The following is a 12653-nucleotide window of genomic DNA, read 5'->3' as shown; positions in this document are numbered from 1 at the left end:
ATGGTACCGTGGCTGCATTTGATGGCATGGTACAGTGGCTGCATTTGATGGCATGGTACAGTGGTGACAATTGATGGCACAGTGACCACAATTGATGGCATGGCACAGTGGTTGCATTTGATGGCATGGCACAGTGGCTGTGTTTAATGGCATGGTACAGTGGTGACAATTGATGGCACAGTGACTGCGTTTGATGGCATGGTACAGTGGTGACAATTGATGGCACAGTGACTGCGTTTGATGGCATGGCACAGTGGCTGCGTTTGATGGCATGACACAGTGGTGCGAATTTAAGGAACAGTGGCTGCATTTGATGGGCACAGTGAGGCTGCGATTTTTTTTCTTCTTCGTTTGCGCCCCCCCAAAAATTTTGAGCACCAGCCGCCACTGATATCTAATGAGGATTGGATTGGATTTTATCCCTGCTGTGATTTAAGTTACGATACAACGCTTATTACCCAGCGTTGTCTGGTAAGAGTTTTACTTGCTCATTGCACGAGTGGTGGTGGTTTTAAGGATATCACTGGATCGTCTCTATTGGAGATTTCTTCTAAGTCTTCTCACGGAACATCTTGTTTGGGACTATTCTTTTTACCATAGACTTTTCAAACTTTTGGACTGTCCTATAATAGCATTTAAATTCCATAAGGAGCACTGCTGTATATATATATATATTGTTTATATGTTGTTTCTTAATCTTTGTTCCTCTGCCTATGTGGAGGGGGGGTGTGTGTCTTTCTGCCAATCAGCTGTCATGCAGTGTATGCCAAGACTCCCCTCCCACTGTTGGAACAGGAAGAACAAATTCTAACACAATGTGTACTTTCTAAAGAATATAGTAAGCTGTTCGCTTCACTGGGTATAGGAGAAGACTTACATTCACTTTAAAATAAAGCTTTTCACGTACAGTGTTGCATGACCAGGCAATTACCTGTTAAAGTAGCTCAGGGCTTAATAGCAAAAAAAAATATGCTCTGGTCATAAAGGGGGTAAAACCTTCCATAGGTCAATGGTTGACTTTATCTTTATATCATCCTGATATATGGGGGCCAAGGAGGCCCCCATGATGCTGAAATATTACCATTGCCTTACAAGTTTTGCAGTAAAGAAGTTACCTCCTTTGCTCTCTGATGTGCTGTCATCATTAATTTTACTGGTTAATACTACTTGCCTCTGCTCAACCATTTCTTAGCTCTGAGGAACTTTTACAGAATAGACTTTCCATGAATAGCCAACTACTGTAATTATTACTGTTGGCAACCTGAAAATGGTCTTTGAGTCATACATGTACCATCCACTCCATAGCATCATATCTTTCAATTGTATATTCTTATTTTGTAATTTAAATATCTGTTTGGTCTCTTGTCCCTGTCCTCCTTGGTATCCAAACCAGATCCCATACATATCTACCCTCTGTGAAAGACTTCATCCAAAAGAATTGTGGTAGTTTTCATTTAAGTAAGCATCTTTACACGCCTCATGCTTAGTTCATAGCATTTGATTTTAAGGGACTGTCACTCATAAAGAACAACGTCCCTGTGTTCCTCTTTCTTCCTCATGTGTCTCTCATTTTGGTCTAAGCTATATAGTTGAATATAAAATGCACTACTTCAAAAGGTGTTTTACAGTGGTAAACCTTTAATACATTTCTAAACTGCTGCATTTGTATTCCACATTTATATTTATTTCCAAAAGCCAATGTAAAGGAATAGTCTTGGTAAAAAAAAGCACTTGTGGGTTTAATCAATATTTTGTTTTTACAATTCTCCTTTAAGGGGGGATGTGGCAAGGGGGTGTACCCTGTGTATAGATACTTTTGCCAATAAGTGTCCCTCACTCCCATCTCAGGAAGCTGGGATTGTAAGGCTTAGTTTGCCGATGGCTGCCAGGTTTAAAAGGTAGAACAGTGAATAATTAATGAGAACAAAAACTGTGGATTAGAAATGTTCTTTTCTATTGGATCTCATCATACTGTAAATGATCAATCTGAAGAATGAGGAGATAAACCGCAGCTACTGCATTTAACTAACAATCCTTGCATAAACTCATCAGACTAATTTGAGGACCAAATTAGAGGCCTAAAAAATAAACATTTCACTTTATAACAATCGGCAGGATGGAGTGATGAGACATGCAATATGTCAAATAATGTGAAAGTGCAATATGGAGTATTTACCTGAGGAATATAGTTTCTTCTTTCCTGGCACACAGCATGAAACCATGCCAAGCTAAACAAAGCCTGTGCCCGAGTCGAAAGGCCATTTTTACTAACTTGATCCGGCGTCCAAGATTCATAAGTTCTCAGTAGATTTTTCTTTAAACCAGGGGGTGCCTTAAATAAACAAATCCCAGATTATATTAGGTTCTTCTTTATCTACAGTAAGTTACACGATTCTGCATAGGGGTCAGAATAAAGGCAGGACGTCATATGATCTATCTGAACCACAATGGGCTTACATAACGGGAGAGATGATTCATGAACTTGCTCAGTTACGGTCTACCTAAAAGTATTAATAAATGCAACATTTTCTGCATGCTAATTTATTTACAATTATCACATCTCCCTATGGTTTTGAACCTTTCCACCCTTCAAAATATTTTTTGGGGTAAATACCTAGTTGATCCTGCCATTTCCAGGAACCTAGAAATGCAATAGCAGCTAATCTGCTATTTTTCTGTAGTAGAGCTAATCATTTTCTCCTTCTCCCGATTCAATCCGCAGCATGTGACTTTTTTAATCAGCTTGTGGGCGACTTCAGCTTTGTGACTGACATCTAGTGACTACAATAGTGCCAATCAGTGCTGGCAGCCACAGAAAAAAGGAAGAGACCCTTATAAATTGAAGTCTGCAACATCCATCAGAGGTTTCCTGCATGTTCTGCCCAACAATTGTACAGTGCGCTGTGCAGCAAGTAAAAAATTGCCACATCAACAGGTTGTATCTGGAATAAAAGAGGAATTTAGAAAAAGTTTCTACGTACTGTTGCTTACTACTATATTCACCTATTATACATGTGAAATGGTGGCTGTGCATTTAATGCCACTTTAAGTTCCTATTGGCATTGAAAGCAGGCATTTAAGGGGCTTTTAATGTTTCTCAAATGCCTATGCAAATGAAACAATGGACAGCACACAGTGCTGTTCACATTATCAAAACATGAAGCATTAGCGTTGTATCGGTTCAAAATTGAAGCCTCATGTTGAGTCTGGAAAGAGTATGGAGCCGTTCAATGCCTCCCATTCAAGTCTATGGCCAAGTTTAACAAACACACTGGCAGGCATTTGCAGCACGTTAAAATGAGTTTAAAAAATAAATGAAAAATCATGCAGGAGGAATATAATGTCCCACAATGCCCTGTAAGAATAGAGGAGAGCATAGAGTGTCCTGCCGTCACTTCCTTCTATGCACTTCCTGTTTGTGCTGCTTGAAGATGGCCGACATCAACTTCTGATGGCAGGTGCGTAAATCATGATACAGGGCATGACAGTGCCCATTAGAGTATCTCTGAGAGACAACTGGATGTACCTAATAGTGCCTTGATGCCCATTTCCTCTTCCTATGCTCAGCCAATCGCTCATAGATCAGCATTATCTGCAGGAGGCCAAACATGAGATAAGGCATAGTAAAGGAATCCAGCCTTCTGGCTACCCTGCACAGGAAACAATCGCCATGACAAGCCACATCTCCATCAAATTGTTTATTTTCTGTAATGTCACTTCTCTTTAAAAAAACTAGGCGTTTGCAGAACGGTTTTAACACGCATCAAATGAGTCAAAACAGTGCACAGGGTGTTTGGGGAGTGTTTTTAAAGCGTCATTAATGGTTGTAATACACCAGTCTGAAGGGCATTAATGCAAGTCTAACACCTATACTAAAGCACATTAACGCTATAGGAGCATTTGTAAAGAGTTAGAAATTTAGTCAAGTGTGTCTCAAACAGTTTAGAATTACGAATTCATGGTGGATCAGGGTGGAATCACAGGCAGAGGACTAGACATTCACAGAACACTTGGTTAATGGCAGATAATTATATGCAGCTGAAGGACTTTGTATGATAAAAAACAAAAGCCAGGGATGGGTAGGCTTGGGTCACCTGTTTCTATTTCCAAATGCACATTCTCATTTTGATTAAGTGGGCTTAACAAAAAGTCCCCAAAAAAGTGAAAAAAACACAAATCATTGATAAATACAGGCAAAGCCTCACTGCATTTCTACTCTTCTGAAGTCAGCAAGTTTAGCTATGACCCCAGAAGCACCACAGCCTTTAGCAGGCATCTCAGGATATGGCACTCAAAAGGCTAGAAGGTTGTCTGTTTGCGACAGACTGATCCTCATTGAAAAGCACCTGGGCTTCCTGTTTCACACACAATTGTAGGATATTGGCATACATGTGGTTGTGTGTATGTATGCTGTGGGTGATGTAGAGATTTACCACAAGATCAATTAACCTTTGACCACTATTTAAAATCTGTAGCTAACCTGAAGAAATCGCTATTACAAGCCTTACAATAAAACTGCCGTGCGTCCAAGGAAAAAATAAAGCTTATGCAAAGCCCTTCATTTTCCCAGAAATTAGCACAGCAATATTTTATGCCCTGAATAAGCTTTGCTTATGTAACAGAAACATTTATAAACACGTATCAGCTGGAAGAAATTTAAGCAGCTGGTTAACACAGCAATATACTTGTCGTCTTGACTTTTCTAGTATCTAAAGGCCATTTATAAGATCTTATGCTTGTGACACTCTTAAAGCAGATGGCTATTGAAATCTAGGCATTGGTTCATTAAATCTAATAAAAACATTCAATAAGTACTGCTACAGAGAAAATGGAGATTTACTTAACAACAATGATCTTAATTAAATGAAGAATTTAAATGGAGACTTTATTCATATACAAAAGGAGCACCATACTGCACAGTAGAAGACAACACTTGGGCCTAAACATTGTCATCAGGGCAGCATTTGTAGCCGCAACTCCCAGGTCTTGACTTGTGGTCAAGACAACAGAAATACAGGTGCATCCTAAAAAAAATGTGATCGGCAACAAAAAGTTAATTTATTTCAGTAACTCAATTCAAAAGGAAAAACTCATATTTTAAATTTTAAAATGTTGATGATTATGGCTTACAGCTAGTGAAAACACAAGATTAAGTATTTTAGAAAATTAGAATATTACATAAGACCAATAAAAAAAGGGGATTTTTAATACAGCTTACCTGTAAAATCCTTTTCTTGGAGTACATCACGGGACACAGAGCGGCATATTCATTACTATGTGGGTTATATGGAGTACCTTCAGGTGATGGACACTGGCAATCTCAAACAGGAAGTCCCCTCCCTATATAACCCCCTCCCATAGGAGGAGTACCTCAGTTTTGTAGCAAGCAGTATGCCACCCAAAATGTTCCCCATAAGAGGGGTGGGATCTCTGTGTCCCGTGATGTACTCCAAGAAAAGGATTTTACAGGTAAGCTGTATTAAAAATCCCCTTTTCTTTTCCGTACATCACGGGACACAGAGCGGCATATTCATTACTATGTGGGATGTCCGAAAGCAATGCTTCCAATGAGGGGAGGGAGACATCTCAGCCAGGAGATTTAATTCAGAAAGTATTCTTTAAATCATAATAAATCCAAATTAAATCCAACAAAAAAAAAAAATTATTCTGATTAATTTAATTAATTCATTAATCAATCAAGGGTGCCCCGAATCTAGAGGATCTCAAATCGCAGCCTGCAGCACTGCCTGTCCAAAGGCTGCATCGGCCCTTCGTCTCACGTCCAATTGGTAAAATTTTGTGAACGTGTGGACCGATGACCAGGTTGCCGCCTTGCAAACCTGAGCCATAGAGATCTGGTGGTGTGCTGCCCAGGAGGCGCTCATGGCCCTAGTAGAATGGGCCTTAACTGATAAAGGAGGGGGCAACCCCTTCAAGCCGTAGGCCTGACCGATTACCTGCTTAATCCATCTAGAGATGGTAGCTTTAGCTGCTGCCTGACCTCTCTTAGGCCCTTCCGGCAGAATGAACAATGTATCCGTCTCTCGAATCTCTTTTGTAGCCTTGAGATAGGCCTTCATGGCCCTGACAACATCCAAGGTGTGCAGCAACCCTTCCTTTCTAGAAGAGGGCTTTGGAAAAAAGGATGGTAGGACCAAATCCTGGTTCAAGTGAAAACTGGACACCACCTTGGGCAGAAAAGACGGATGTGGACGGAGAACCACCCTATCCTTATGCAGAATGAGGTAAGGTTCTCTACAAGACAAGGCTGCCAGCTCTGAAACTCTTCTAGCGGAAGCCATAGCGACCAAAAATACCAACTTCCGAGTCAGTAATACTAACGGAACCTCTGCCAGAGGCTCAAATGGCTGTTTTTGCAGCGCTGACAACACAAGATTCAAATCCCACGGACAAACCGGAGACTTGATGGGGGGATTAATAAGACCCCCTGTAAAAAGGTTTTAACCAAAGAGTGCGTGGCTAACGGCCTCTGAAACCATACTGATAAGGCAGAAATCTGTCCTTTAATAGTACTTAAGGCCAAACCCTTATCTACCCCTATCTGGAGGAAACGCAATACCCTGTCAACGGTGTATTTGCGTGGAAGCCATCTCTGGGACTCACACCAGCTTACGTAGGCCCTCCAGACCCTGTAATAAATTACTCTGGAGACCGGTTTTCTAGCCTTAATCAGAGTAGAAATAACTTGGCTAGATAGGCCCCTACCCCTGAGGATCAGGGATTCAGCCGCCAAGCCGTCAAATTTAGATGCCGTAAGGCAGGGTGGAGTATCGGGCCTTGAGAGAGTAGGTCTGGCCGAAGTGGAAGGGTCCAGGGTTTGCCCACTGACATTCTCACGATCAGTGAGTACCACGACCTCCGGGGCCATGCGGGGGCTATCAGAATGACTGGTCTGTTCTCCACCCTGATCCTGCGCAGCAGGCGGGGCAGCATCTGTAACGGGGGGAAGGCGTACAGCAGATTGAACGGATGCCAAGGGCAAACCAACGCATCGGTTCCACAGGCCAGAGGGTCCTTTGATCGGGACATGAACTTGCTCAGTTTCCTGTTGAACCTTGACGCCATGATGTCCACATCCGGAGATCCCCATCTCTGGCAGATCTCCTGAAAGACTTGGGGATGGAGGGACCACTCCCCTGAAACCAGCTGCTGGCGACTTAAGAAGTCCGCCTGTAAATTGTCCACCCCTGGGATAAAGATCGCCGAGATGCATGGCACATGCGACTCTGCCCACAGGAAAATTAAGCTCACTTCCCTTTGGGCGGCTCGACTTTTCGTGCCCCCCTGGTGATTTATATATGCCACTGCCGTGGCGTTGTCGGACTGCACTCTCACTGGAAACCCTAGAAGTTTGGACGTCCAGGCCTTTAAGGCTAAGCGTGCCGCCCTGATCTCCAGGACATTGATTGGCAGCCCTCTTTCCGACTCTGTCCAAACTCCCTGCTGGACCTGCCCATCCAGGACCGCTCCCCAGCCTTTCAGGCTGGCATCTGTGGTTACCAGCTTCCAGATGATGGGACTGAATGATTTCCCTTTTAGGAGGTTCTGAGGCTTTAGCCACCAGTAGAGACTTTGCCGGACCCTTGATGGAAGGATCAACGGAAGATCCAGGCGTTGCGGATCTTTGTTCCATGCTGACAGGATGGTTGTCTGCAGGATTCGAGTGTGTGCCTGGGCGTATGGCACCGCCTCGAAGGTGGCCACCATTTTTCCCAGTAATCTCATGCACAATCGGATAGTTGGCTCCCTTTTGCTTAGCACCAACTGGATCAATTCTTTGATCCCTTTGAATTTCTCTAAAGGAAGAAACACTCTTTGTTGCTCCGTGTCTAGCAGCATGCCGAGGTATTCCAATCGTTTTGTGGGCTGTAAAGCCGACTTTTCTAGGTTTAAAACCCAACCGAATACCTCGAGGTACTGAACTGAAAGGGCTACCGCTCGACCCAGGCCCGAAGCAGAGTGATCTATGATCAGGAGGTCGTCCAAATAGGCCAGGATCAAGATTCCCTGGGTCCTTAGATTGGCTAAGATGGGGGCCAGGACCTTCGTAAACACACGGGGGGCTGTAGCCAACCCGAAAGGGAGAGCCACAAATTGATAGTGGCGCCCTGCGATTGCAAAGCGTAGGAATTTTTGATGACCCTGAAAAATTGGAACATGAAGATACGCGTCTCTTATGTCTATCGAGGCCAAAAAATCGTTCCGCTGCAAAGCTGCGGCGGCAGACCGTATGGATTCCATCCGAAAGGACCGAATCCTCAGGTAAGAGTTTAGAATCTTTAGATCTAGGATGGGCCTTACATCGCCGTTGGGCTTTGGCACGATGAACAGATTGGAGTAAAAGCCTAGCTTGTGCTCCTGAACTGGTACCTCTACGATTACCCCTTGGTTTAGAAGACGATCCAAGGCTGTTAGCAAGGCAGCCCTCCTTTCCGGATCGCTTGGAATTCTTGATTCCTGAAAATGCGGAGGGGGAAACTCCCGAAATTCTATTTTGTAGCCAGCCGCCACCAAGGAAAGAACCCATTTGTCGGGGATCTTGGCTTCCCAAACTTTTGCAAAGAATCGAAGCCTGCCCCCCACCCGATTGAGTGGGGGCGCCCCTTCATAAAGCTGACTTTGGAGCAGGTTTAACTGGCTTGCGGGCCCATGGTCGCTTGCCACCCGCGGCCTGCCCTTGCGACTTATTACCAAAGTTTGACCGTGCGTGAGGCCGTCGATACTGCCTGGGGGCCGAGGGCCCTGGGGCTGGGGATTGCTGCCGCTTAAACGCCGGACCTCGAAATCTCTTTTTTACCGGTAAAAGAGTACTCTTGCCACTAGATATTGTCTGTATGTACCTATCCAGATCTTCCCCAAAAAGCCTTCCTCCGTGGAAGCGAAAACCCGCCAACAGCTTTTTACACGGAGTCTCTGCCGACCAATTCTTTAGCCACAGGAGCCTTCGCATATGTACCAAGAATAGCGACAGACGGGAAGCTTGTTGGATGGAGTCCTTTATGGCATCCACCGCGAAACATAGAGCCCTGGGAAGGTCGGCCAGATCCTGTGCCTGCTGAGCCGGGAGCTCTCTTAGCATCTGCTTAGTCTGGTCTTTTAACGCCTGACAAACGCCAATTGCAGCCACGGCCGGTTGCACCACTGCCCCTGCTGTAGAAAAGGATGCCTTCAAAAGGGTTTCCAACCGCTTATCAACCGGATCCTTGAACATCTGTATGTTTTCTACTGGGCAAGTTAAAGATTTGTTTACGCAGGAGACCGCCGCATCCACAGCGGGAAGCACCCATTTCTTTGAAAATCTTTCCTCCATGGGGTACAAAACAGAAAACCTTTTAGGAGGCACAAAAATTTTATCGGGCCGGGCCCAATCTTGAAAGATCAGGTCTTCCAATAAAGGGTGAACCGGAAACACTGCGTTACTTAATGGTGCTTTTAAGGAGCCCAAAGAAGACACGGCAGGAATCTGAGGCCCTGGCGAGGGCAGCTTAAAAGCCGAGCGGACCATGTCCGTTAAAGACTGTACCCACAGATTCTCTGCTTGAGAGACCGAAAAAGGTTCCTCAATAGTGGACTCCTCAATGTCTGAACCTTCTAGGATTTGCTCCGTTTGGTCCTCCTGGGATTCTAACTCCTCTGGGGAGAGAATCTCAGCATCAGAGGACACCAACTTAGGGGACGGAGATCTAGTCCGCTTTTTGGCTGCCAGAGAATTAGTAAGTAAAGTTGTCAGCCTCTGTTCTAACCCCTGCAGGGAGACAGATAACATATCCTGCGTGACAAACACTGGGTCGGGCAGAATGGGGTCAGCCACAGCACCCACCACACCTAATGGCTCCTCAAAGGCGGCATTTTCTAGCATTTTAGGAGAGGATAGAACCGGCATAGTCTGATTAAGATCCTCAGAGCTAGAGGGGGAACCCTTCTGTTTCTTTGCATGTTTAGCACCTTTAGTCCCCGAACCTTTAGGGCCCATGATACAATACCGAGGTACTCCGCTACTAACAACTGACTGTTGTAGCAAGGAGAACAAAAAATAATAATATAAGTAGCTTAAGGCACGAAACCTTATAAGCCAATGGGAAGGTAGTGCACACCTTTCCCCTGAAAGAAAAAACTTTTTTTTTTTTTTTTCTTTTTGTGTTTTTTTTTTTTTTTTTTAAATAGTTAATCCTTTTTTTTTTTTTTTTTGCACTTTAAAGGGACTTTGTGAATGCCAGACTGCTGTCAAAAGACCCTTTGGCTAATAGAGAAAATCAGGGAAAAATCTCCTATTTTCTCCCCTCAGTCAGTGAGGAGCTTAGCTCCAGACCTAAACAGGTCTCTTTTACCGCCACTAGGTGTCACCCTGCTCCGCTCTGTCCTGCTCTGTGTCCCTCCGGTCAGCAGACGAATCCTACACTGACCGGAGGACAGAACTGCTGAAGATAACAGCGAGGGGGGAACGCCCCCCTCTCCCCGCCGACGTCGCGACGCTCCCCGCCCCCTCAGTGCGCATCTATATCATGCGCGCGCACGCGTCCCAGAGGGGAAGCATGTCTCTGAGGAGAGGAGCAGCACGCCGGCGGCGCAAGAGGACCCAGAGCTGCAGGGGAAAAAACGCACCCAATACAGGCAAGTCCCTGGCCTTTAAGCCGGGAGATAACGGGGGGTGGGCTTGCCCTGCTTGCCCTAGGACCAGGCAAAGAGCCTCTACCCCCCCAAAACCATGCGGGACAGCCACAAGCAAACACAGTCCGTGGGGGTGGGGGGTATACTAGTAAATGGGAGGTGACCATCCTGTCTAGCAGACATAGTGGTAGTAGTTGCCCATGCAGAGCATCCCAGGCTAAACCCAACTAGTCTTCCCCCTGAGGGACCTGCCGACGAACCAAGTTCCGCAGGCCCCCCTCTTACCTGCTCCACGCTGCAGGGTATTGCAAAAAGCAAGAGGCCCAATCTTCCCCCAACTCCGTGGGGTCTGTACTAGACCTTCAGGGACCCGGGTCCGGTGGAACACCACTGCCCTGGACCTATACAGCATCCTGGCAACAGTGCCTTTTGGGCTTTAGAAAGCTCAAAGTTCTGGGCCCAGGATCCAGCCCCTAGCGAAGAGGCATTATAGGCGAAACCCCACGACTTGGGGCCCGGGTACTGTCCACTTTGGCTCTGAGGCACTTTGGACAGATCCGGTGTAGTCTGCCTAGTCTCAAGGACCTGGAGGCAAACTTCTTTGTGACCAACACCTAAGACACTGGCGAAAAAACTGAGGTACTCCTCCTATGGGGGTTATATAGGGAGGGGACTTCCTGTTTGAGATTGCCAGTGTCCATCACCTGAAGGTACTCCATATAACCCACATAGTAATGAATATGCCGCTCTGTGTCCCGTGATGTACGGAAAAGAAAAAAAGCATCTTTAATACAGATGTTATTGATAAAACACAGTGGACCAACACCAGAGGATTACATGGCTCCCCAAATCATCACTGACTGTGGAATATTTTGCATTTCATTTGGAAATAAAGGTCCCAGAGTCTGGAGGAAGAGTGGAGAGGCACAGAATCAAAGTTCCAAGAGGTACAGTGTAAAGTTTCAAAAAGTCAGTGATGATTTGGGGAGCCATGTCATCTGCTGTTATTGGTCCACTGTGTTTTATCCAAAGTCCAAAGTCGGTGCAGACCTCTACAGGGAAATTCTAGAGCATTTCATTCTTCCCTCATTTTCCACCAGGACTTGGTACCTGCCCACACTGCCAAAAGTACCAATATCTGGTTTAATGATCATGGTATCACTGGGCTTGATTGGCCAGCAAACTCACCAGACCTAAACCCCATAGCGAATCTGTGGGGTATTGCCACGAGGAAGATGAGACACCAGACCCAACAATGCAGTTGAGCGGAAGGCCGCTATTAAAGCAACCTGGGCTTCCATAGCATCCCAGCAGTGCCACAGTCTGATCGCCTCCATGCCACACCACATTAATGCAGCAATTTATGCAAAAGGAGCCCGACATACTATACTGTACATGGCCATACTTTTCAGTAAGCCAACATCTCTGTATTAAAAATCCTTTATTGGTCGTATGTAATATTCAAATTTTCTGAGATACAGAATTTGGGGTTTTCGCCAGCTGTAAGCCATAATCATCACAATTGAAAAAAAAAATGCTTGTAATATATCACATCTATAGAAAATATATGAGTTTCACTTTTTGAATATAATTACTGAAATAAATGTACTTTTTGATGATATTCAAATCTTTTGGAGATGCAATCGTGGTATATATATATATATATATATATATATATATATATATATATATATATACACACACATACATACAGTTGTGCTCATAAGCTTACATACCTGGGCAGAATTTATGATTTCTTGACCATTTTTCAGAGAATATGAATGATAACACAAAAAACATTTATATCACTCATGGATAGTGTTTGGGAGAAGCCATTTATTATCAATCAACTGTGTTTACTCTTTTTAAATCATAATGACAACAGAAACTACCCAAATGACCGTCATTAAAAGTTTACACACCCTGGTGATTTTTGCCTCATAACATGCACACAAGCTGACACAAAGGCGTTTGAATGGCTATTAAAGATAACCATCCTCACCTGTGATCTGTTTGCTTGTAAT

At 44.6% G+C, this 12653-nt stretch overlaps 1 protein-coding gene across 1 annotated transcript in view; it reads right to left on the bottom strand.

The window, feature by feature from the left end:
• The window catches only part of DYNC2H1 (dynein cytoplasmic 2 heavy chain 1), a 613609-nt gene that overhangs the window by 178661 nt on the left and 422295 nt on the right, over window positions 1-12653 (bottom strand). Inside the window, exon 80 of the mRNA XM_040339316.1 lies at window positions 2177-2332. Coding sequence (XP_040195250.1) covers window positions 2177-2332 — 156 coding nt within the window. The remainder of the gene's footprint in view (window positions 1-2176; window positions 2333-12653) is intronic.

Source organism: Rana temporaria, chromosome 2, assembly GCF_905171775.1.
Source record: "Rana temporaria chromosome 2, aRanTem1.1, whole genome shotgun sequence".
Lineage (NCBI taxonomy): Eukaryota > Metazoa > Chordata > Amphibia > Anura > Ranidae > Rana > Rana temporaria.
The sequence above is the reverse complement of the archived record's forward strand: the minus strand, read 5'-3'. Positions and strand labels throughout refer to the sequence as shown.